Here is a 24,922-nt window from a genome sequence, read left to right as displayed (position 1 = left end):
TTCTACACTAACTGCCTGTTCCCAATTCTGACTTCACTAGCACTAAAACAAAACAAAACAAAAGTCCTCTCTCTCAAAGGTCTCACAGCCAGAGACAATTCCAGTGTGATGCACTCAGTGGCGCTCTGGGAATGGCAGCCCACTGTGGGGACACAGGAGGTAGAAACTAGTACTTCCTGGGGGAAACCCGAGGAAGGGTCACAGAGGAGGAGGAGGCATCCAAGTTGGCCCTGAAGGATACAAAGATGTTCACCAAGCATGAGGCACAACTTGGGAAAAAGCCCAGAGGCAGAAAAGTAACAAGAATGTGGGTGTGGTGGCCTTGGTGACATGAGGGGGAGATGAGACCAGAGAGCTAGGTGGGGGCCAAGCAAGAAGATGCAATCGTGTGTGCACGTGTGTGACGTGCACATACTTATACATAAAGTACATCATTTTCTTGTCTGTCCCCAGCAGCCTGTGAGCTTCACTGTTCCTTCAGGGGACAGTCCAGGGCCTAGTAGTAGCAGGAACTTAAGAAGTGTTTGCTGATGTCCTTGACATCTTTGGCCCTGATCTTAGCTAACGGTGCTGTCCAGGTTCTAGGGATAGGACAGTGGAGGGTTAACTAGAGACTCTGGCCTTCCCCTCCCATGGAGATTTTAAAACTTCCCAAAGCACGGTTATGACTTCACATCTTTGAGGTCAGGCCATGACAATATGGGGAAAAAACAATTACAGGGCTTTTTCTTATTTTTACACAGTTACTCAATACAGCACACTTCTGTAATCCCTGGTCACCCAAAAGTGTGGGAACCTCTTCCTACCAACTACCAATAAATTCACCAGATTCTCCAGCCAGGTGTCCCCCAATTCAACCCCGATACTTGCTATGTGGAGCTAGGGTCAGCCCATAGGTAGGACTGTACCCCACTTAAGATGCCAGTTGCAATAATGTAGAGGACCAGCTGGCTATAAATTAGGGTTTCCAGAACCCATTATTAGATTCAATTAGTTTGCTAGGTCAGCTTGCAGAACTCAGATTTACTGGTTTATTGTAAAGGGTATTATAAAGCACACAGACAGACACGTGTGGAGCAAGGTCTGGGGGAGGGTGCAGAGCTTCCATGCCCCGCTGGGTGCACTGCCCTCCGGGAGCCTTCCTCCATGTGCTCTGCTACCCAGAAGCCCCCAGAACCCTGTCCTCTTGAGTTTTTACGGAGGTTTCTTTACACAGGCATGACTGATGACATCCTGGGCCACAAGTGATCAGTTTCATCCCTTCTCCCCTTCTCTGAGGTTGTGGGTGAAGCTGAAAATCCCAACCCTCTAATCATGCCTTGGTCTTTCTGGTGACCAGCCTCCATCCTAAAGCTATCTTGAGGATCACCAGCCACTTTGTTAGCAAACAAGTCACTCTTACCACTCTGGAGATTTCCAGAGTTTTAGAGCTCTATGTCAAGAAACAGGAATATAGACCAGATATATATGTGTGTGTGTGCGTGTGTGCGTGTGTGTACTGGGGATTGAACCCAATCCACTTTCCCAATGAGATACATACCCAGCCCTTTTTATTTTTTATCTTGAGAAAGACTGGCCTCAAACTTGCTGTCCTCCTGCTTTGGACCCCCAAGTCACTGGGTTTAGAGGTACATATCACCTTGCCCACCTAAATATTTATTTCATAGTATCACAGGTCCACAGACTGATTAGATGTTCTGGAACTTTGGCTCTAGGATCTTCTCTGCCTGCCCCAGGTCCTTGCATGGTCAAGGCTGACCACAGGGAGTCCCATCTGAGATGAGGCTTCAAGGCAGTCCTCATGAATATCAGGCTTACTTGCAGCCATGAGCTCAGGCAGCTGAAGGGACAGGACACTTTCAGAATACAGAATGGAGACATGGAAAACAAACAACCTGGCCTCTTGTTTCTTGGTATCTGAGAACCAGACTCCCTTAATAGAGCCTGGACTGAGTGGTTCCCAGGATGCAGGTGCTTCTGGTCAGACAGTGTCTGTGGGAGGCCCAACCCAGGTTGCTGAAAGCAGAGGTTTGTTATGCAACTAGGACTGGGCTGGGGGAGGCAGAGCTGGCTATGGGGCTTTGTGTTCCTGGCCTGGCCAGTATCTGGAAAGCTTTTGCCATTTGTCTCCAGGGGATAGCTCCATCCTCCTGCTTTCTCCCTGGCTCACTCAGAACAAGTGAGGCCCATTAGCATCCTTCTCAACAAGTGTGTAGGTCCTATAGCATAAGTGAGAAGTGAAACTGGGGGTGAGGCACAACTTCGCCCTCCACGTATAACCTGTGTGGCCCCTGACAAATGCCCTGAGCAGCCTGTGCTTCAGTTCCATTCTTGCCAAAAGCATGATCCCTGTAAAGCACTCACACTGAGTCCAACACAAAACATCCCTTATATAAGCTCTTGCCCTTTTTTATTTTTAACTTTTTTTTTTTGTGCAGTGCTGGGGATTGAACTCAGGACCTCATACATGCTAAGCGGGCACTCTACCACTGACCTGCACCCCCAGCCCGAACTCTCGTGTTTATTATTATGTTTCAGGGTCCCCATCCTGGCTCTGCCACCTCCTCCTCACTGAACTTGGCCAAGCACCCCAGCATCTCTGGGTCTTTGATTCCTCATCTGTGACATTCAGATCATCAAGCCTCCCTTAAGGGGCTGTTGTGAAAGTCAACGAGATTAAATGTGGTAATGATAATGTGTGTTGAACGCTGAGCGTGGTGCCAGGCGTGGAATAAGTGCTCAATAAATGGCGGCCATTATCGTTATTAGGAGTTGTGAGTCTAAGTTACACGGTGGAGAACAAGATTGATGTGAAGCCAGTTTCCCTCGCCACCTGGGCCTTCCCCTGCCTGGACTGCCTCCCAGCCCTGAAGCAATTTGACTTGGAAAGACAAGGGCGGCTGCGGTGGGAGAGCTGCCAGCCACTGTGGGATGGTGGTGGTCCTGAGAGACAGTGGGGCTGAGTGTTAGGCCCCCAGTGATATGGGCGGATGCACACGGGTCTACAGCCTGGAGGGCATGCTGACAGCTCTGGCTTAGCCATCACTTCAGGAGGCCAGGCTGGAGGAGGCGGGAAGGGTGCAAAAGCCAGAGACAGCTTCTTTTAGGGCTAGAAGAAGCCGAGGAGGGCTCCAGGACTGTAGCCTCCAAAGGATTCATTGTAGGTTGGCTCAGTGACAGGGCAAGAGAGTTATGTTTGAGAACCCAGATAGAACGGACCTCAGTGGAGTTCTCAGTGCTTATGCACATTGATTTTCAGTCTTCTGTCACCCCTGTGGAGAATCAGTGTCATTACTTGTCCCCATACAAAGTCCCACGAGATCCTTTGATGGGTAAAGGAGATGATTCTGGAGTCTACCCTATGGGCCAGGAGTTGCTAGGCTCCTCTTCCTTCTGCTGGGGGACTTTACAGCTGCATCTATAACTTTCCAAAACCCAGGCAGGCTCCCTTCAGATAAATACAAAAACTTTCCACCTTCTTTTTTCATGCTATTGAAATTTCAAAATAGTGATCATGATGTTGACTCTGCTTTTCCTGCTGCATGTGTCCCATGCTTTGAACCCAGAGGTTCTGGCACCCCTTATAGGAGAGGGAACCTGGATGGAGTCACAGAGTGGTGGCCACAGTGGGACCTTAGTGGAAATGAGCCTGTGAGGGACTCACCAGCCTTTGGGATCAACATCAGGCCCTTACCCAAGATGGCCAGCACTAGGAAGCTGTTGTGGGCTGTCTCTTCTGGCCCTCTAGGGACATCTCCTTCATCCCTTCCATGTTTATGTGCATAATTCTTTCTGTGCACGTGTTTCTGTGAGTGCACTCTCCAGTCTTGGTCAGACCTTCTGCTCTTTCCATTCAGACTAGTGTTTATATGTCTCTTCCTCAGTACTCAGTACTCCCGTGGTACTTCTTTTTTTTTATTTAGTTGTAGATGGACACAATGTCTTTATTTTATTTATTTATGTGGTGCTGAGGATCGAATCCATAACCCAGCACATGTGAAGCAAGCGCTCTACCCCTGAGATGCAACCCAGCACCATGGGTACTTCTTAATACCTCATATGGGGTCACATCTAGCACCACTGTGTCCCCCACCAATACCTGTTGAATGAATCAATTCCTTCAGGCCACATGCCACATTTTGTTTCTCCCTTCGACTGCACTTTATTATATTCTCTATTGTCTTCAAACCCTCCTCTCACCTTCTGATTGGACAGCCCCTTCCCTTTGCCCAAGCTTTTGTTGAAAGCATCTCAGCCTCCACTGTGGTTCCTGCCACCCAATGTGCACACCTCACCAACCAGTTCCAGATGGCCCACTGGAAACGAGGCAGAAACCCAAAAAAGTCCCCCTGTCTGCCAGGGAATGTGGAGATGAGCCAGGATCAGGAAGGGTTAACAGAGGCAACATGCTGGGACCCTGTCCTCCCTGCCCACCTGCCTCCAGCCAGCCCCACGGCTCAACTTGTCTCAGTCCCCTGATTTCCCTGTCAGACAGTGAGACAGTCACAGAAATGATCCGAAGCCACATGGAGTCGTGATAGCTTATTATGTGCTCCGTGAATGTTAATAATCAAGAGCTGAAGCTATTGACTTCTTTAACCCTCCCCTCTACTCAGAGGTGGTGATGACTGAGTGGCAGGCGGAGGGAGGCGTGTCTTGAAATCAGCAGAAAATGAAGGTGCTTTCATTCAACTAGGAGAGGTGGTTGGGGGACTGGCAGGAGCTTGGGGCTTGCAGGCAGTGCCTGCCACATCAGCAGCTGCTCTGACCAAGGGTGCTCAGGAAGCCTGGGTGAGGAGGACTGGCCCTGCCCGGCTGATTCACCTGGCCACTGGCACCCTGGGAGGAAAAGACTGGAGTCCCTGGCAGGGGATGCAGGTGAGAAGTGTAGAGAGAAATGCCCCTTTCTTCCAAAATCTCTCTCTAATCACTTTCTGCTTCTAGCTCAGACCACACAGCAGGTAACTGATGTGCTTAAGGATGTATTTCTTTGGGTCCTGTCTGTGACGGTATTTGTGGATGATCAGGGTAAGGTCAGGGACTCCACATACCTTCAGCCCTGCTGGCTGCCTGGGCTATGTCCTAATTAATGGGAAGAGGGGCCAGGCTGAGGTTCAATGTCAGTTGTACTTCTAGAGGGGGGTGTGGGGACCAGGAACAAGCTCTGCCTTAGCTCAGAGGGGGAGGATGAAATCAGGGCCAGGCAGCAGGATAAGGGCTTGGAAAAGCATCCTGCCCTGGCAACCAGACCTGGTTGGGACAGCTGGAGCCTACATCTGAGGCTCAGAGGGAACAGGGGTCACATCCCAGCTCCCCATGGTCAAGTTACTTAACCTCAAGCCTCAGATCCCTTGTTTATAAAACAGAGACAGTAATACCCACTTTATAAGGTTGTGAAAATTAAATGAGATTCTTCAGAAAACAGCCATCATGGTGCCTAGCATAGCATAAGCACCTAATAAAGTGTATAAATATTTATAATGTGTACATCAATATCTGAACTATATGTACTTAAAGTTGTTTGGCAGCAGGACCCGGTCTCCCCATACTGAGTCTATAGCAACAAGACTATTTCCAGCCTCTCCACCCAACAGGGCTGCTGAGCATCTGCAAGCCTGGCTGACCGTGTTTCTGGGGTTGAGCATGACTGAACTTATGATTGTGGGGGGTGGGGTCAGTGACCCAGTGACAGTGTCTGGGAAGTAGGGGGTTGCTGTGCATGAGGCTAACTGCCTTCATTTGAGCTTCAGTCATCAGCCAAGCTCTGTCTCCTGGATGTGTGTGTGTGCTGCTAGCTTAAGTCTGTCCTGGCCTGCAGAAGTCCAGAGCTGATCAGAAAATGGATTTGGGAGACTGGGGGTGGAAGAGCACCTACCTAACATTTGTGAGGCTCTGGATTCAATCCCCAGCACTGAAAAAAAGGAGATGGAGAGGAAGAAGGGATTGGGGCAAGTAATTTCCCAAAACATTTAGCATAGGCTTCCTTTAAATAGGAATGCTATATATCTATTTAAAATAGATTCTGAGGCTGGTGCGGTGGCGCACCTGTAATCCCAGCATCTCAGGAGGCTGAGGCAGGAGGATTGAGAGTTCAAAGCCAGCCTCAGCAACAGCAAGGCACCTAAGCAAGTCAGTGAGACCCTGTCTCTAAATAGAATACAAAATAGGACTGGAGATGTGGCTCAGTGGTTAAGGCCCCACTACCAAAAAACCGATTTGACTTTGCACAATTTGATTCATGTTTCAGCCAATATCCTCCCAGATAGTTGTCTGTGTGTGAACTTTTAATTTGACCACGTATATGCATGTATTTCTATGGTGGAGTATCATACTATGCAGACTGTTTATGAGCTTTTTTTTTTTTTTTTTACTTTATTGCACACATCACTCCATTTCATTATATATACAGCTTTGTCATTATTTTTGTCACGTTTCTATTTCCATCGTCATCATTTTTATTGCTGGTATAGTTTTCCACAAAACACGAGAAGATTTTTCATCTTGCAGATTTGATTCTAGCATCAGGAACACAGCATGTGGCAGGGAACACAAACCTGGAGCCCTGTTCTTCACGTTGCTTTGTGCGCACAGAAGGCATTGGAACATACCTATTTTCCTCCCACTTAATTGGCATATGTGGATGGGTCCTCTGCCATCATCATTTGCAGTATAGTTCCTGATGAGAAACTTCAATTTGTTACAATTCTATGGAAAGTCATTTCCTTTTTTTTTTTTTTTTTTAATTTGATACCCAGGGGCATTTTACCACTGAGCTACATCCCTGGCCCACCCTTTTTTTTTTTTTTTTTTTTTTTTTTTTGGTACTGGGGATTGAACCCAGGGCCTTGTGCTTACAAGGCAAGCACTCTACCAGCTGAGCTATCTCCCCAGCCCCCCCACCCTTTTATTTTATGAGACAGGGTCTCACCAAGTTGCCCAGGCTGGCCTCAAACTTGTGATCCTCCTGCCTTAGCCTCCCAAGTCACTGGGATTACAGGTGTGCACCATCACAACCAGTCAGGAAAGTTATTTTCCAGATGTTTTGCTAGTTTATAAACTCTTTCCAATATGATACTCATTTAGGACAAAGGGTTATATCTTGTTCATCCTTAAAATTCCCAGAACAATTCCTTACATGCAGTATTGAATAAATGTTGAATTGAAGCACCTAATGTTTTTTAATTAAGCATCTCAGGCAGCAGCACTGCCTGTAGTCGCAGCTACTAGAGAACCTGAGTCTGGAGAGTCACTTGAGGCTAGGAGTTTGAGGCCATCCTGAGCAATCATAGCAAGACCCTGTAAAAATTAACTATCTTCAATATTAATTTATGCAGTGCAGTGTACATTTTCTGGGCCTCTTTGTATAGAAGGTTTGAACGCAGTTTCATCCTTTTTGGTTGACACAGCCTCATGAACATCATTTTGTGTGTGGTTCGTGATATCATGAAGTCCTCAGGGCCCATGGAGGTATGTGGGGCCACTTGCCCAGTGAGTAAATTGTCCCACACAACTGTTCCATGAGGTGGTGGTGCCTGCTCTCAGAACAATTTCCTTCCCTCCTCTCCTTCTGTGTCCTTGGTGGCAGAAGCAACTTGGGAAGCTGTCCATGGACCTTGGTGGGACCTGGGTGGAATGGCCGGGATGTCCAGTGAGGCCCTTCAGGCTGACCTTGGTGCAGAGTGTCTGTGCTTTGGTGCTTTCTGATTCTTAGCTGGAGTCTGTGATGGGGAAGGCATGAGATGGGGGTTCCATCTTATGGAAGTTGTGACATAACTTAAATGCCTCAGATTAGGACATTGAGGAGGGCACCTGATCAGGCCTTGGAACAGGCCTGCACACATAGGTGGCCTACAGGGTACACCCCGGAGTGATGGGTAGACATCCCTTTCCCCACTCTTAGCCAATAGCCCTCAGTGTCATTTCCTCTGGGCCTGGCCAGTTGGATTCATGCTAATGGAGCCCATGTGGCCAGCAGACCCACCTTCTCCAGACCTCCATCACCCACTGGTCGGCACCACTTGGTGTGGATTTGAGCTTCCCTGCCCAGCGCTGCAGAAGGAGTGTTTCGTGTCTCCATGTGTCCTATCTCCCCAGCAGATTGGCCTGTTCCAGGAGAGACCACATCTCACCTTCTCAGTTGTGATACTCTAAGTAGTTCCTGCCTGCTTGGGCCTTTATTCTGCAAATAGTCCTTGTGCTAGTCATTAGGAACAAGACAGTGAAGAGAAATAGACACGGCCTCTGCTCCTGGGGAGCTGACAGATTTCGAAGTCAGGTGTGGTGGCACATACCTATAATCCCAGCAACTTGGAAAACTGAGGCAGAAGGATAGCAAGTTCAAGGTCAACCTCAGCAACTTAGTGAGATCCTATCTCAAAATAAAAACACATAAATAAAAAGGACTGGAGATGTAGCTAAGTGGTAAAATGCCTCAGCAAAAAACAAGCTGGTGTTTCTGCTGAGGTCTGCAGGATGCGTAGGCTGATGAGGAGACAGTGGTCAGATGCATTCCAGACAGAGGCTGCGGCACATGTGAAGGTCCTGTGGCATTGGCAGAGCAAGGACCAGGGACTGAAGGAAGGCCAACCTGAAGAGGATAAAGAGCAGGGTGGAACAGGAGACAGGTGTGAGAGAGGCTGGCGAGGAGGAAGGGTCCAGCCTGAACAGGCATCCTCACCGTGCAGAAGGTGTGGGGGGTCTTCAAAGACAATCAGGAAGCCTCTGAAGGCTGCTGAGCTGGCAGGGATGGGAGAAATGATATGATTTGATTTGTATCTTGAAAAGATCAGTTGGGCTGTATGTCAAGAGCCACTTGGAAGCAGGCCAAGGTGAGGGTGGGGACTCCTGCCAAGGGGTTTGTGGCATAGGCCATGCATGGGGTGGTGGCTGTGTGGATCGGGGAGGGGTGCTGCAGGTTGGAGGGACATCTGGAGTTCTTGGAGATGGACCGTTTGGGCAGGGTGAAGGAGAGTGAACACCCAGGGTGCTGGCTGGGTGTTTGGCTCTACATCCGATGGAAAGAGCTGTGGTTGTTGCCTGCTCGGCACCTCGCAGTGAGCTAAGCCCATTCACAAACTGTCTCCCTAGCCTTCCCAACTGGGGCCCTGCCTGTCACCACTGATTTACAGATGAGGAGATGAGGCCGAGGTAAGTGCCCAGGTCAGGATTGCCTCCAAAGGGCTCTGTCCTGTGTCCCAGGGCTAAACCCCAAGGCACCCCTTTCCCTGTGCGCTCAGGGCTGGGACACACACCTGCAAACGGGTGAATGGAGGGGTTGAGACAGGGTGATGAGAGAGGACACACAGTCTGTAGGCCTTGATTTTTGTCCCTTCTGCTTTGAGTCGGGCCCAGCAGCGAGCCAGACACAGATCCAGGCTGCAAGATGCAGGAGGCGGTCGAGCCCCAGAAACCAGTGCTCACGTGCCCAGAGCAATTCCACTCCAGGGAAACGCAGCCCCTGCAGGAAGCAGGTGGCTTTCCCTGGGACCTGGGGCTCTCCTTGACAGTGAGGGGCTTCATTTCTGTGAGTCAGAGGCGGGCCTAGCCTCTCGTGCACATATGCTTTTTAAAATGCCAGCTGTTTAATTTTGGGTATTGGAACCTGGAAACAAAGACAAAACCCATAAGGGGAAAAGGCTCATTAGCCTCTTATTGATCTGAGATTTAATAGAGCAGCAATTATGTATTGTTTGAACTGGAGCCTGTTGTCTTTTTGTGGCCCTGGCCTCTTAGGAGCATCTTATTCCCATACCTGCCACAGACACAATAGGTGCTTAGACATGACGAAGAGATGGCAGGAACTGGCTGCAGGGTCCCCCAGTGATGGCTGGTAGCTGGAACACAGGGTTGTGCACTCAAGGAGGTTGGTATGCTTTGTCATGCCACCTTACCTAGCCTGCATGGGGCTCCCCAAAGCAAGGGGTAGAGGGGACATTCCAGAAACCCCTACCGCCACCCTGCCTGCCTAAGGTGGAACTGGAGGGGCTTTCTCCCTGCCTGGAAACCACAGCCCTTATTGGAACCTGGGGAACAAGCAGCACTGTACCCACACTCTGTTGGGAAAGTGGGGGTTCCTAACCCCAGCAAGAACAAGTCACTCTCCCCTTTCCCCACATCCTACCCCAGACTGGAGCTGATCAACAACCTTTGAGCCTGCTTCTGGAGGGTGACTGATCCATCCTGCTCCTGTCCCCAGGCTGGGCTTCCGTGTTCCTGGGTCTAGGGATGGAGAACAGGACAGTTTTCAGTCCCTCCCTCCTACTTTCGTTCCCTGCCCCCAGCAGCATAGATGTGTGATCAATCAGACAGTATTTACCAAGGTCATGTGCACCTTCATCCTTCAGAACCCTGCTTGCTCCTCACCCCTGTGATACAGCCAAACACCTGTCAGCCTGGGCCGGGTGAACTTTGAGCTGTCAAGCATCACCAGGGGCTCAGTGAGGCCTGGCGCTGCCCTGTTCACCAGTGTCTCTTAACACAGCTGTGCTCCTCAGGTGCCCACAGGTGATGGTCACATGGACTACGAAATCAGAGAACAAGGAAGAGGCAGATGGGTGGGGCGCAGACTCATCCAGCACAGGACACATTTGGCTACTTGGAAGTGGGTCATTTTGGGAACTGCTGTTCTTTGGAGGCAGAACACAAGTCCTGCATGCTAAGGCTGAGTCCTGCAGCCCCCTGCCACCCAGAAGAACTTCCAGCCATGATGTAAATGTCCTGTTTCTGTTCTGTCTCATATCTGGCCACCAGCCAGATGTGACAGTTGAGTACCTAAAAAGAGCTTAGTCCCACTGAGGAACTGTTTTGTTTCGTTGAACTGTTTTTTTGGTCCTGAAGTTCAATCCCAGTGTCTCACACATACTAGGCAAGTGTTCTACACCCTCAGCCCCTAATTTCACTTTAAATATTCACCTGTGGCTGGTGGCTACTACATTAGATAGCAGAAGGCTATCTCCTAATAGGGGGAAACATGCAAAGTTTTAAAACAAGTTCTGACAAGGGGTTTCACTAATCACAACCCTGGTGTTTGAGTGTTTATGATGTGCTGGTTGCTTTTCATGTATATCTAAGTGAATTTTCAAAGCAATCCTGAGAATAAACATTATCCCATTTATGGATGAGAACAACTGAGTCTTGGAGAGGTTTTGAGTAGTTTACCCAAGAGTCCACCCAAAGCCTGTGTAACAGGCACCATGCTACACTGCCTCAGCATGAGCTGAGAACAGCATTTCAGAAACACAACATTGGTGACCAAGTTCAGGGTCACGGGGATTAGAGCACCAAGGAGAACTGGGGACTCTTAAATGACTCCAGGATTGAGAGAGATGATAATGCACCCATTTCTAGAGCTTCCAACATGCAAAAGCAGAGGGAAGAGCCCAGTCCTGGTGGGGGTTGCTAGGGACTGAATGTATTGCCTTAAATCCCTGTGTTAAAGCCTCTCCTCCTATTGGGTAATATTTGGAGGTGAGACTTTTGGGAGATCATTAGGGTTAGATGAGGTCACAAGAGTGGACCCCCCTCCTGGTGCCTTTATAAGAAGAGACCAGAGCCTCTTCTCTCCCTCCACCACGTGAGGACACAGACTGCTGTCTGTAAACCAGGAGGAGGGCCCTCACCAGAACCCACCATGTGGACACTCTGATCTGAGTGAGAAAGAAGTTTCTGTTGTCCAAACCACCCAGTCTAGATTAGTTTTATTATAGCAGACAGAGCTTAAGATAGGGGCAGGACTGCACTGTCCCGCCCCCTTGGCTGTGTGTGTAGGGAAGGTGGCAGTCAGGCTGAGGAGACCCTGTGGGGGGTGTGAGCGGAGCTGCTGGAAACTTCTCCCTTTCCTCCTATGGGATGGATGGATGGATGGATGGATGGATGGATAGATAGATAGATAGATAGCTCACTTGCTCAGGACAAAGCCAACTGTCTGGCCTAGAACCAGCATTGGGGAGTGTATGAGCTTGTGTTGGCTGCACCTGCATGCCCAGGGAAGTCTTTGTCCCAGGGTCATTCTGTGTCCCTTCTCTGCCCAGTCATTTGAGAGCCATCAGCCACATCCTCAGGTACCCGCCTGAGCAGAACCAACCCCCTGATTGCCATGGGCACCTGCTTCTGGGAGGGGAGGGCATGATTGCTCCCCTGAGCTCTGAAAAAATATCCTGCTTTGCCATTAACTAGCTGAGAACTGAAGCAGTCCATGACATTGCTGAGCAGCCTCCGCTGCTTCATCTGTACAATAGGGATCGTAACCCCCACTCCATACTTCATGTCCAGGGTTGCCGTGCCTCTTACACACACATATCTGGTAGCCATTGGTGTTTTATTGCCACCTGATCTAAAAGACCACAGTCTCATTCAACAGCCTGGGGAGGAAGAGCACACTTTGTTTTGGGGTGAGCTGTCAACAAAACCCCTAAGAATGCAGCAGGGAGATCTGGCCTCTCTGAGGGCCGTTTTACACACCTGCCATCTGTATAGGGGCTGGTGGAAATCAGCAAGGACGACAAAGGCAGCCAGCTTTAGCCCCTGCTTCCTCTCCTCAGGGAAGGAGCTGGCTCCAGGCCCACCTTGGCTGATGGGCCGTGCTGCCCTAGAAGTAGCGGGATTGGGGATGAGAGGTGCAGGGGTAAAGAGAGGCAGCCCTGAGGGGAAGGTCGGGATGGCAGCTCGGGTCTAGGGAGACAGGCTGCTGGTCCGTAGAGGGCTCACCTTCAACAGGGCAAAGATCCCACGCCCAGGACTGACAGGGGGCCATCCCCACCCCTTTCAAGAACCATGATCACTCAGAGGGCAAGAAAATAGTCGCGAACAGTGCCCAGGAGACCCTCCCCAGATGAACTGGATCGCCAAAGACCCTAAGCCTAGAACCCTCCCAAGAGCTGGGGAGGGACCCCTGTGACGAGCAGGACCTGAAGGGACTGACTTCTCTGCCAGCACAGAGGGATGGGAGCTTGGAGCACTTTCTGTTTTATTTGGAAAAATAAGAGAAAAAAAGAAATGACGTTTCTCACACCTGAGCTTGGAATGTGGCCAGTCCATGCCCCCGCCAGTGTGTCACAGCCTCTCTTCTGCGTGCAGACTCCCTCCCTCCACCCCTCCCGCAGTGCCCAGGCTCAGCCACCCAATCAGGCTGGTGACACACGCTTTGGGAAGCCAAGTTGGTGACATTTCCCTCTCTGTGGAGAGGTGTGCTCCTTGCTCAGTTGGCAGCCTGCAGAAAAGGCCAAGTAACAGATCCAGCCTTCCCTCGCCTGGGGGTAGGGACTGGAGAAAGCCCCCTCCCCTGCAGGAACTGCAGGCTCTGAGTCCCCTGCAGAGGAGCCACTGTCACCATCGCTGAATCATGCCTGGGGTGGGCCAGGAACCAGTCTCAGCCCCAACAAATCCACCTCTGCCTCCCTGTGTTTGTTCTGGCCTCCTCGGTATTGCTTGTTGCAGTGCCTCTAGGGGAAGCAAAATATGTATTTAGAAATTCCATGCTTAAACAAGAGAAGGAAAAACACTAGAATCTGGGTTCTTGCTATTTATGTATCCTGAGGAAATGATATCATGGCTCCAGAGTCAGTCCCAAGTCAGTCCCAAACCTAGTCCGAACTTGCCACATGATGTTGGGCAAATTCTCAAATTCCATCACAGTCCAGATTCCTCACCTGTAAAATGGGCCTTCAGCTTGTATAAGGGGGTCTTAGGACCATTTAGGAAAGAGGGTTTGGCATAAAGTACATGCTCAAGTCCTCACGGGCACTTCCCGCTATGGGGTCCTCTAACCTGTCAGGCAGGCGTGTGAGCTTTCTGCATGGTTATGTACAAACAGGTGTCTTCTTTGCTGGATGACATTCTTTCCTGCCCACATGTCCGGTAGCAGCACGTGCTGTGTGAAGGCCATACCGCATTCCGTTGTGTTTGCCTGGATCTTCCCCTGCTGTTGGGCGTTTGGGTTATTTCCAGTTCTTTGCTGCTGAAAATGATGGAGCTGTGAATATCAGCAGGCTTTTTTTTTATGAGGCCCTAATAGAACATAATTATGGGGGTGGAATTTATAGCGTGGGCAGCACACATCCACTGGACCCCAGAGCTAGCCAAGGGTTTCCATGCCTCTGGGACGATCTGTCCTTGTAGCCTGAAGCAAAATCCATCATCCCTGGGAAGATGCCGAGGTGACTCTTGTTTACCATTGTCCCAGTCCCTCACCTGAGGGTTAAGCAGCTAACGGATTAATGCCCCTGTGTCCTCTCTCTTGTAGAAAGTCTGCACCAAATGTGGGATCGAGACCTCCCCTGGCCAGAAGCGGCCCCTGTGGCTGTGTAAGATCTGCAGTGAGCAAAGAGAGGTAGGGCAGCGGGGTCTGGGCACACTCCTGTGTGGGGATTACATGGTTGGTTGCTGGCAGCGGCCTCTCTGGAGGTCAAGGAGGAACCATCCAGGGATGTCCGGGGAAGAAGGGTGGGAAGGGACAACCGGCTTGGTTTGCCCACCACGTCCATATGGGCCCTGCTTCTATGCTTGTGGGGTCCGTGGTTTCAGTGGTATGTGGCAATTGGAGGGGGCCTGTAACTGCAGCGATTGTAGTAGCTGCCCAGGTTGAATGTTTACTAAGCTCTTGACCTTATGCTGATAAGTCCCTTAGGTTTATATGTTCATTTCCTCCTTATTCAGCCCTGTCAGTGGGCACTATTTGTATCCCTTTTTCCTGATTGGGAAATGGAGGCACAGTGGCTCAGTGACTTGTGGACACTGAGCTAGTGGGGGACGGCTGCGGGTAGTGGGAAACCAGGCGTAGCCAGGGCCTGCTGCAGTGTGCCACCCCCAGGTCCTTTCTGGGGCTAGGGTTCTGTCATTTCCTGTTCTGACCCCATTTCAGGGGTGGAAATTGAGGGTGAATGAGGCAGAAGCGGGGGGCAAGGGGAGGCTAGAACTGTGTCTCCCAGCCCCAAGCTAAGGGCTTTCCTCATTACCCCACGATCAGGGAGGATCAGAAACAACAGGACTAGAGAGGTGGCTTCTGGGGAGGGCCATGGGGAGGCAGAATGGGGACAGAAGGAGACTGGTCAAGGGAGCATGTCCCTGACTTTCCAGATATGGGTTTATCTTTCTATTTATTTTTCTTGGCACTTAGTTTGTGCTCATCATCTGAGGATCCATGAAATTTTGCAGTCCTGGAAAATGCTCACTCATAGCACCTTTGAACGTTGCTGTTGTGCCATTTCATCTTTCCCCTTCTGAAGATCATACGCTTGGCAACTTCTTCGTCCATCCTGTCCAGCTCCCTCGGCTCTGCTGCCCACTGATGGTGCTCCCTCACCCCCAGCCCTCTTCCAGCTGTGAAACCTCCTCACCAGCCCCATTTTTAGTGTCTTGACCCTGGCCCTCCACCTCTCATGGGGCACTTTAAGTACCTGAATCCTGGAGGGACCATCTCCCAGGTGCCTCCACCTGCTTCTGGGTCTGGCCCTCTGCCAGCAGGGCCTTCACGTCACAAGATATATTGAGAGATACATCTTGGTTTTGAACACATGTAATTTTCCTTTTGTTGTTTTAAAAATATTTCCATCTGTCATTGCTGTGTGTTTGGAAGAGAGAATGCAACAAGCAGAGCCTGGGAGAGTGAACTAGTCTTTGGTCTTGCCTGGTGGTCCCTGTGCCTTGTCCCCAAATGGTGATGACAATGCCTGCTTCATGGAGATGCTGCAAGAATTCAGCAAGATCTTTAAAGGGTGCCAAAATGTCTGGCACTCCTTCAATATTAGAAACTTCTCTTCCCCCGTTCAGAAAGTCCCTCTTTGAACAGGAAGCCTTTGGGTCTTCAGTGAAGCCCTTTCAAGGTTCTGATGTTTAATATCTTCCAGAGAGGAAATTCCTTCACGCGTGATCTTGTGGGGAGACACTTTTGCAGGATGAAATGATGGTTACAAGTGAACTGTGGGAGGTCAGAGGTCAAGGAGCTGTCAAGGAAAAGAAAGTGGGGAAGGAAAGACAAATTTTGCAGACTTAATCAGCTAGCGGAGGGCCGCTGAGGCCACTGCTCTGCCCAGCCACATCACGAGTTACCTCCATGCTCCTTAATAGTCCTGACCTACCACATGCAGGGAAGGCCCCCTCCAGCCTTTCCTAATCTCCAGAGCACTCCAGGGCCCAGAAAAGTCCAAAATAGCTTAGGATGAATTTTCTTATCTTTCCCAAGGCAAAGAATATGAGGTTATGCATTAGGCTATCAGTTTGTCCTTGAATTTTTAGAATCCAATAAAACTTAGCAAGATCAAGAATGTTCCTTGTCCTCAGCGTCAGGCATTCTTTGGACACATAGTAGGTAGGGTTGGGGCTGTAAATGTGCTCATGCTATATGAGCCGACGGGTACCACATCCATGTGTTGTGTTTTCTGTCTGCTTTTGGGGTAGGAAGAGGGGCAGGGTGAAAGGTTTCCTAATGCCTTTTTTTCTTAGAAAAATATCTAATCATAAAGAGATAGCATAATAGGGCATTTAAATTGTCAGATTTTAAGCACTGGTTCTGAGACTGTGATAAGAATTTGGCATTCTGTCCCACGGCAAAGGCCAAATCCTAATGGAAGAACTTGGGTTTTCTGATGGAAACTTGTTCCACTCTGCCCAGGTGCTCTGATCTTCCTTTCCTTTTGGTGCTTCACTTCCATCATCTCTTGCTATCTTTTTTTTTTTTTTTTTTTTTTTTTTTCCTGGAGTGAGTCAAATGCGGGTCAAATGTTCCTGGGACTGTCAGTTTGGTATTGCTGCCCATTTTATGCACTTGAACTGTAGAGCAACGTGAGCCTTAGTCCCTCCGCTCTTGAGGGGTTTATAATCTAATACATTTATTCATTCAGGTAGTCAACACATATTTATTGAGCATCTTCTATGTGCCCGGCCAAACTGCTTCTCTAATGGGAGAGAAAGAACACATGCAGAGTCAAGTACATTCTGTAACCTCAGAGATGACGATGAAGTGCTCAAGGCAAAGGGAAAAGAGGTGTTGAGATTAGTAGTAGGGTCACAGAGGGGCTCACTGATAAAAGGACATTTGAGCCGAGATCTGAAGCACACTCTGTGACTGTGGGGAGGGCACTTGGCAAGTAGAGGGTACAGCAAGTGCAAAGGCCCTGGGTGGGTTTGTGCTTGGTGGATTTGAGCAGCAGCAAGGAGTCCAGCTGAACTGGAGCGACATTAGGGTTGGAGAGGTGTTCAGAGATGTAGGAGGAGGTAAGATCATAGTGGTCCTTTCAGACCTCTGTGAGCACTTTGGCTTTTATAGTCAGTGAAATGAGGAGCCCTTGGAGGGTCTCAGGGAGAGGAGGGATGTGATCTATCCCTCCCTGTTCTTAAAGAATGCTGGCCGCTGTGCTGAGAATAAATTGTAGGCTATCATGTCAGAGCAGTATACAGTATTTTATTTTTCCTATTGAATGTTGCTCAGGTATCTGTTTTTTATCAGTTGCTACCCTTAGAAGCTTTCATTTTTACAATGTGTATATATTTTAGTCTTTTCTGGAATTAATATGGATCATCAAGAAACCTTTATAATGTTTAGAGAAGCATTAAAAAAAAAAAAAACACTAAAAAAATCCATAATCTTACTATCCAAAGAAACTGCTGTCAACGTTTTGGCATATTTGCCTCTTTCTGTGCCTTTCTTGTTTAGACTGTTGAACCTGTGTTTTCAATCAACATTGGATCTTAAGTATTTCCCAGTGTAATCAAGAACTCTTTGTAAACATTCTCAACCATAGTCTGTCATATGGCTCTTCTAATTTAGGACATTTGTTTCCATTTCTTTCTCTTATTAGCAACTGTATGTAAAACTTTTTGCATGCATTTTATTTAATTGAATTCCTTCACATATTTATTTTGCAGCGCCAGGGATGGGACCCAGGGCCTGGTGCGTTCCAGGCAAGTGTCCCACCACTGAGCGACAACCCAGCCTTGGCCTACCTTTTAGATTTCAGCCTCAGAATGAATTCCTAGGGTTCACTTTCCCTCTTTCCTGATAGACCCTGGCATTATTGTTTTTATTTAATTCATAAGTACCTGGTGTGCAATTTGATGCAATTTTTCAAAATAAGGGCACGTGGATGGTGTGTTTTCTGAGTCCTTTGCTCTCTGATAACTGTTGCCTTGCTACATAAAGCACAACTTGACTGATAATACAGTTGATCAGAATATTTCCCACTCAATTCTGTACCCTTTACCTCTTTGTCTACCTGAAGAACCATCATCAGGGAGAGTTGGCAATTAGGGGAAGTAATATCCAGGGAAGGGGAGAAACAAAACCTGTAAAAGAGACTATAGATAAGGTTTTTTAAAAATTAATTAATTAACTAAAAGAAGGAATAGAAATCAAATTGAACAGACCCTTTGAGAAAAGTATGGGTAAATTTGAAAAAGAACCATTTTCTTTCTAAAAATGTATCATAAAACTCACTTGAACTATATACTTCAATCATTTCTTAGAGCAACAAACCTTATCATTCTCATTTATGGCCACAGACATTGGCTTATCATTTGCCTTATCAATTTTTTTTTTTTAATTCCTGTTTGGTGCTCCCAACTACCTTGCCTGTGATTTCCTAGAGCCCAGCTCTCAAAAATATGATGCAGTGTTGGGACTGGGGCTCTGTAGCATGCACAAGCCCCTGGGTTCCAGCCCAGCACTGCAAAACAAAAATCAAACAAAAAAGAACACGATTCATCTGTGACTACACCAGACTCTGTTTGCCTAACTAGCTGCTTGGCTTTTGTAAACTAGCCGTCTACACGTGCATTCCATTTCCCACAGAATGTCCCTCTGTGTCCATTCTCATTCCAGGAACTCTGTGGACTGGCACTTTCTTTAGTCACTTGCCTGGTTTCCTTGCTGGCAAATTCATAAACTCTGACACGTGTTCAAGATTGAGAGAAACAAGAAAGGGAACCAAGTGTCCCTCCAGTGGGCTGGTTAGATAGCACATCAGGCTCATGGGGGAAGGACCTCAGGAACCAGAAGGCAGTTCAAGGATGTGGCATGGAAGGACAAACAGAGGACACCCATGAAGTCACAGCTGAGAGTAAGGACAAGACAAGAGCTAGTGGGCAGTGGCACAGTGTAAAGTTTGGTACCAGGTATTGAACCCAGGGGCACTCCACCACTGAGCCACATCCCCAACCCTTTGTTTTTTTTATTTTGAGACAGGGTCTCACTAAGTTGCTTAGGGCCTCACTAAGCGGCCCAGGCTGACCTCAAACCTGCCTTAGCTTCATGATCTGCTGGGATTCCAGGTGTGGGCCACCAGGCCTGGCCTCAATATTGTGATTTTGAAATTCATCACATTGATGCACCTGGCCATATTCATTCCTCTCGTTGCTGTCTGGGTTCCCTGTGATGAATACAGCCCTAGCTGCTTATTCCTTCTGTTGATTTGTCAGTGACTCCACTCCTTTGCTATTAGGAATAATTCTGTCACCCTCCATCTCTCCCAGAACACAGGTATGAGAGTTTCTCCAGCATCTACACCTGAGAGGGCGTCTCTTGGGCCAGGACATGTGCTCACATTCAGCTTCATTAGGTATTCCCAATCATATTCCAAAGCAGTTGGACCAGCAGGTGCTCCTGCGAGCAGGTGACCAGAGTTCTCTCTCCAGCACTTCCTGTTCTCCCTGGTCTTTTCTGCTCTCCTGCCTCGGCTTGGGTCCTCCATCTTCCCCTCCTTTGGCCTGTGTTCTTCTTTTGGCTAGTTCATAGACGGACAGTCTTCAGCTTTCCAAGGTGCCCGTCGTCTACTTCTCTCCGAAACCTGGCGTGCATATTCACAGGTACTGACATTCTCCAGGCTTTTCTCTCTTTCTGAGTCTTCTGAAAGGCACGTGCCCCCCCCACACACACACTGCTCTGGTAGTTTTCCCTGGCCCCAGTTCGTTCTCAGGTGCGTCTCAGGTGTGTTGAACTCAGCCCTCCAGGGTTGACCCAGAGGCTATGGACAGATCTCTCCCAGCACTTCCCTTTGTCTGGGATTTCACCTGTGATGCTCTGCTCCGTGGAGGAGGCCCCTTTGGCTCTCCTGTGCCTGGGCCTTCAAGGGCCTTTGGAACTGGGGAGGACATGAAGGACAGTAGCCCCCGGTCTGTGCCTTCCCCTCAGCTCTTCCTCTCTGCTCTCCCACACTGAGCCTGATGAAATCCACCTTCCCAGATGCAGTGCACATTGCCAGCCTGGCTGTGTCTGGGAGTCAAATCTCCTGGGGACGATGGCAGAGCTGCAGGAGGGAGGACAGCCCCTGTGTGGTTCCAGAAACCTGCACCCTTCTGGGTCAGGAAGGCTGCTCCGAAGGCTTCTGAGCCCTTCCCCTGCCCCCTGACAGACAGGCAAGTCCTCCGTGTGCCACCATACACTCTACCCATCCGTCACCTGTGATTGAGAGGTGCTGTCTGGGGCCCCACTGTCACATCCCTCCAACTCTGGCAACTGTGATCTTTTTTTCACCTCTTTTCATGGGTGTGTTAGTTGGGGTTGGGAGGGACTGTGGGAGGAGGGGTGAACTTCTAAACACACAATGTTGCAAATTGAAAATTCATTTAATTTATCATTTAGCCTTTTGTCTCTACCCATTTTCAAAAAACCAGAGTGACTCAGTGAACATTGTAATGTAATCAGGGGAAGAACTAAATGGATTCCCCCGGATTCTAGAAACCCTTCCTCCAGCCTCTTAACAGGTACCTGTGGCATAAGAAGGTTTTGGCGGACTCAGGTGGGGGTGAGCTAGGAAGGGGTAAAGACCAATTTGTAGGTAATTGAAAGCTGATTAATACAATTAGAGCATTCCCCTTTGTTCAGCCTTGGCTTAGCGTTCAGATCTCATACGCACCCTGATTAGAGGCCAACACTTAGTCTCCTGCAGTGTTTTGCATATAAAGGTGCTCAGGAAATGTTTGCTGGTTGAAAGAGAAATTTGCAAAGAAATGTCCTTGCTCTGATCGCTTTAGAACCTTTTCCCAGCAGGTGCTTTTGATTTCCCTGGAGTTTTATAGCAGGCAACCCCGGCTGGGACCAAAGTGCCCATGAGACAGCGTCTGTGTTCCCTCCGCCTGGCCCCCCTCTCCTGCTTATTGATTGACAGGCAGAGGGAATTGTGAAAAAGGAAAGTGACTCCCCAAGTAATACTGAAACCATCTCCAGCTCACAGAGAGTCAGGTAACTAGCTGTGCCAGCCGAGCCCAGCATCCTTGGCACCTGCCTGCCGGGAGGGTGGCCTGTGCTTGCTGCAAGCTGCCATCTGCTTCTCCACGCTGGTTCTCTCCTGGTCCCGCTGTTACTTGCAGTTTGGATTTTTGCTGCAAACAGCTTTGCTGGAGGGCCCCCTCCGCAGGCCCGTGAGTGCGCTCTGGAGTGGGTGGCTGGCGCTGGGGCGGATGGCTGCCTGAGCACCCTGCCATCTGCGCCTGGCTCACTCTGGGCTGCTGTCGCGGCGTCCCCGGGGGACCCGGATGGTCACACTTCCTCAGTGTGTTGGTTGCCTCCCACGCCGCTGTGGCTCTGCCAAGGAGACCCGCTATCCGTGCTGCCTCCCAGCCTCCCACACACGTACAGGTGGCAGAAGGAGGAGGCTCCTGACGCCCAGCAACCCTCAGAGCACTCTGCCTAGTGTGGACCCTCCGATGCTCCCTCTCCTGGATACTGAACCTCCCACCCCATTCCCCACCCTTTATTTGGGGTGCCTACCCGAGTGTCTGCACTGGAGAAAGAGTTTTTCTCTGTGATGTGCTGGCCAACCCAAGAGGGGCCTGACGCCATCGGCACACTGCTTTAGTCCTCCGAGCTAATTGCCTGTACCATGCGCACCAAAGCAGCCCAATTATTGATAGTGGGCATCAGCTGAGTGCCAGCTAGAGCCCAGCAGTGAACATCTCTCATCCTCACAGGAACACAGTGATATACACAGAAGGAGCTGTTGTTCCCTGTGACAGATGCAGAAACTGAGGCTCAGAGAAGGGAGGCCACTAACCCGAACATCAGAGAGTAATTGATGAAGCCAGAAGTTGAAACCAGATGTACCTTCCTGCAAACACTGGGCAACGACTTATTTTCTGTTCTTCCTTCATTCATCCAATATTCCAGTATCCGTCAGGTATTAGCAATAGGCTAGGCACTGTGTTAGGCCCTTGGAAAACAGCAATAAGCAAAACACCCCAATATTCCTGCCTAGGGCTTATGTTCTGATAAGAGGCCAGGGATAAAGGGTAAGAATCAGACAGTAAAACGTGAGCAAATTATACAGCCTGCTGGATGGAAACAAACAAAAAAAAAAGTAGCACCGGGGTCAGGAGTATTGGGCATGGGAGGGAGGGAGGTGGTCATGTTAAAGTCACACTCATCAGGGTGGCTGTTATAGAAAAGCAGAAACTACCAAGTGTTGGTGAGACTGTGGAGAGGTCAGAACCCTGTGCGCTGAGGGTCAGGGTGTGAAATGGTGCAGCACTGTGGACAGCAGCATGGCGGTGGCTGGTTCCTCAAAAAATTAGGTGGAATTACCCAGTCTCCAGGATCTCTACCTCGGGGCATCTCTGCAAAGGAATTGAAAGCAGGGACTCGAACAGATACTGATACACATGTGTTCATAGCAGCATTATTCACAATAGCCCAAACATGGAAGCAACCCAAGTGTCTATCATCAAATGAATGGATAAACAAAATGTGGTACATACATAATATTATTCATATTATTTGGCCTCAAAAAGAAATGATATTCTGACATATGCTGCTGCCTGGATGAACCTCGAGGACATTGTGCTGAGTGAAATAAGCCATTTATAAAAGGACAAATACCATAGGATGCCACTCAGATGAGATGCCTAGAGCATCAGTCAGATTCATAGGGTCGGGAAGTAGGATGGCGGGTGCCGGGGGCGGGGAGGTAGTGTTCAGTGGTGCAGAGTCGCAGTCTGGGAAGATGAAGAAGTTCAGGAGGTGCCTGAACTGTGTACCAAAAAACGGTTAGACTGGCAGATTCTATGTGCTGTATGTTTTAACCACGGTTAAGAGAAAAATATAAACTACATTAGCCCGGATGGGCCTCTTTGAGAAGGTTCAGTTCCGGCAAAGACTTGAGGCGGGCTGGGCAAGGGGGACGGTCAGCCTGACGTATCCGTAGAGCTCGGGGCTCCCCACCTTCTAGGTGCCGAGCCCTGGGCTTCCCTGAGGCGAGTGCTGGGAGTGGTAGCAGAAGGCTTTTTGGGGTTGACATGGCCCACAGCTCCTAGCGTTTGGCTCTGTCACTCTACCAGCATCCCCCAGATACTCAGTCACATTAGCTATGCTCAGAGGTTGGTGGTGTTGGGAACACTCTAGTCTGCGGGCCAGTCTTGACCACAGCAAGGTGCAGGGTCCCTCTCTGTCTCCATGGGGCAGCTGATGTGATACTGTCCTGATGCAGCCCCCACCGGCCCCTCTGTGCCTGTCTGTGGGGCACGCCACATCCTGCTGCGGTACCCTCCCATGCATGCCCCTGGGGAAGGGAGTATAAAGCAGGGGGAAGCATCTGAATTTGAATAAAAATTGGATCCAACTTTCCTGCCCATTTTTTAGATGCCAAGTGACATTGGCTGGCACAGTTGGGCCCCTCCCCCTAGCCAGCTGTCTCACAGATGGAGACTGGGGAATTGAGGGTGGTTCCATCCTTCAGGAAGTATTTATTAAGCTCCTAGGTGGTGCTGAGCTCTGGAACAACACACCCATCCCCTCTCCTATGCACATCCTACTGAGCTGCCAGAAATTTCATCGGATAAGGAAGGGAAACAGGAAGAACTGGCCTTTGCGTGAGATCCTTCTGCAGGCTGGGCACAAGACTCAGTGAGATGGGCATTAATGTCCTATTTTCTAGCTAAATGGAAACTCCTGGACCTTCAGTGACAAGTCCATGGTGGCACTTCCAGGACATGCAGAGCTGGCATGTGAACCTGGGCTATCCAACAGGCTCTTTCCTCTAGACCAGCTTCCGCCTCATGATTTCTACCACACCAGTGACCCCCACCTCAGCGATAAGTCCACAGACCTCCCGCTCCAGGACTGACCTGCAGGTTGGAGGAAGGACAGATGAACAGAGGTGGTCCTTCAGCCTCATCTTCCCCCAGTGATTCCCAACTCTGGAGATTCCAGGTCCCTGCGGCCTCTTGCCCTGACTTTATAAGTCTTTATGTCACAGAGTTGGTCAATGCACCCACAACTAACACCCAGCCTGGCCCTGACCCTTATCTAACTATTTGCATCTCTGACTCTTGCTTTGGGTCTCAGGACTTGGTTAACCCTCTGACCCTTGAACTTCTGCCTGTGCTCCTGACACTGCATCAGCTTGAGGTCAGTGTCATGGTCATGGTCATGGGCTAGCTCCCAGTACTCCCTGTTTGCAAAAGAAATGACAAAGCCTCTTCTGTAGGAGTCTCAGCTGGTACCTCTTCCTGTTGCAGTTGGCACCACGTGAGCTCCTTCTCAGCTTCATCTCCCGTGCATGCCCTTCAACCCAGCCAGTGGGGCACACTTGCTCTCCAGGAAACATGCCAGAAATACATGTTGCAGCATTTCTTGTAATAGCAAAAAATCTGGAAACAACCGAATGCCCTTTTACAGGAGAATGGATAGATTGATTCTGGTAATGAAAAACTATATAGCAGAGAAAACAGACAGCTAAGCTCACCAAAGGTTGATTCAGAAAGACAATAAGCAAAAAATAGCAAGTTTCCAAAGAATGAACAATGACTCAAAAACATGACATTCAAAAAACAGGTAATAAGGAATAAGGAATGCTTTCTTAATTTAGAAATGCATTCACTGGAGTAACTTTGTTTTGGTTTGGTATTGGGGAGTGAACCCAGGGGCATATTACCACTAAGCCACATCCCTAGCCCTTTTTATATTTTATTTTGAGGCAGGGTTTCACTAAGTTGATTAGGG

The 24,922-nt window shown here is 49.3% G+C and overlaps 1 protein-coding gene across 9 annotated transcripts in view; it reads left to right on the top strand.

Moving 5' to 3' along the window:
• Positions 1–24,922, top strand: part of Rph3al (rabphilin 3A like (without C2 domains)) — a 153,597-nt gene that overhangs the window by 86,423 nt on the left and 42,252 nt on the right. For 8 of the 9 annotated variants that reach the window (XM_047544624.1, XM_047544627.1, XM_047544621.1 and 5 more), the window contains exon 5: positions 14,240–14,326. The exons of the other annotated variant lie outside the window; for it this stretch is intronic. In XM_047544624.1, coding sequence (XP_047400580.1) covers positions 14,240–14,326 — 87 coding nt within the window. The remainder of the gene's footprint in view (positions 1–14,239; positions 14,327–24,922) is intronic. 9 annotated transcript variants of the gene reach the window in all.

The sequence above is a fragment of the Sciurus carolinensis genome, chromosome 3 (assembly GCF_902686445.1).
Source record: "Sciurus carolinensis chromosome 3, mSciCar1.2, whole genome shotgun sequence".
Lineage (NCBI taxonomy): Eukaryota > Metazoa > Chordata > Mammalia > Rodentia > Sciuridae > Sciurus > Sciurus carolinensis.
The sequence above is the reverse complement of the archived record's forward strand: the minus strand, read 5'-3'. Positions and strand labels throughout refer to the sequence as shown.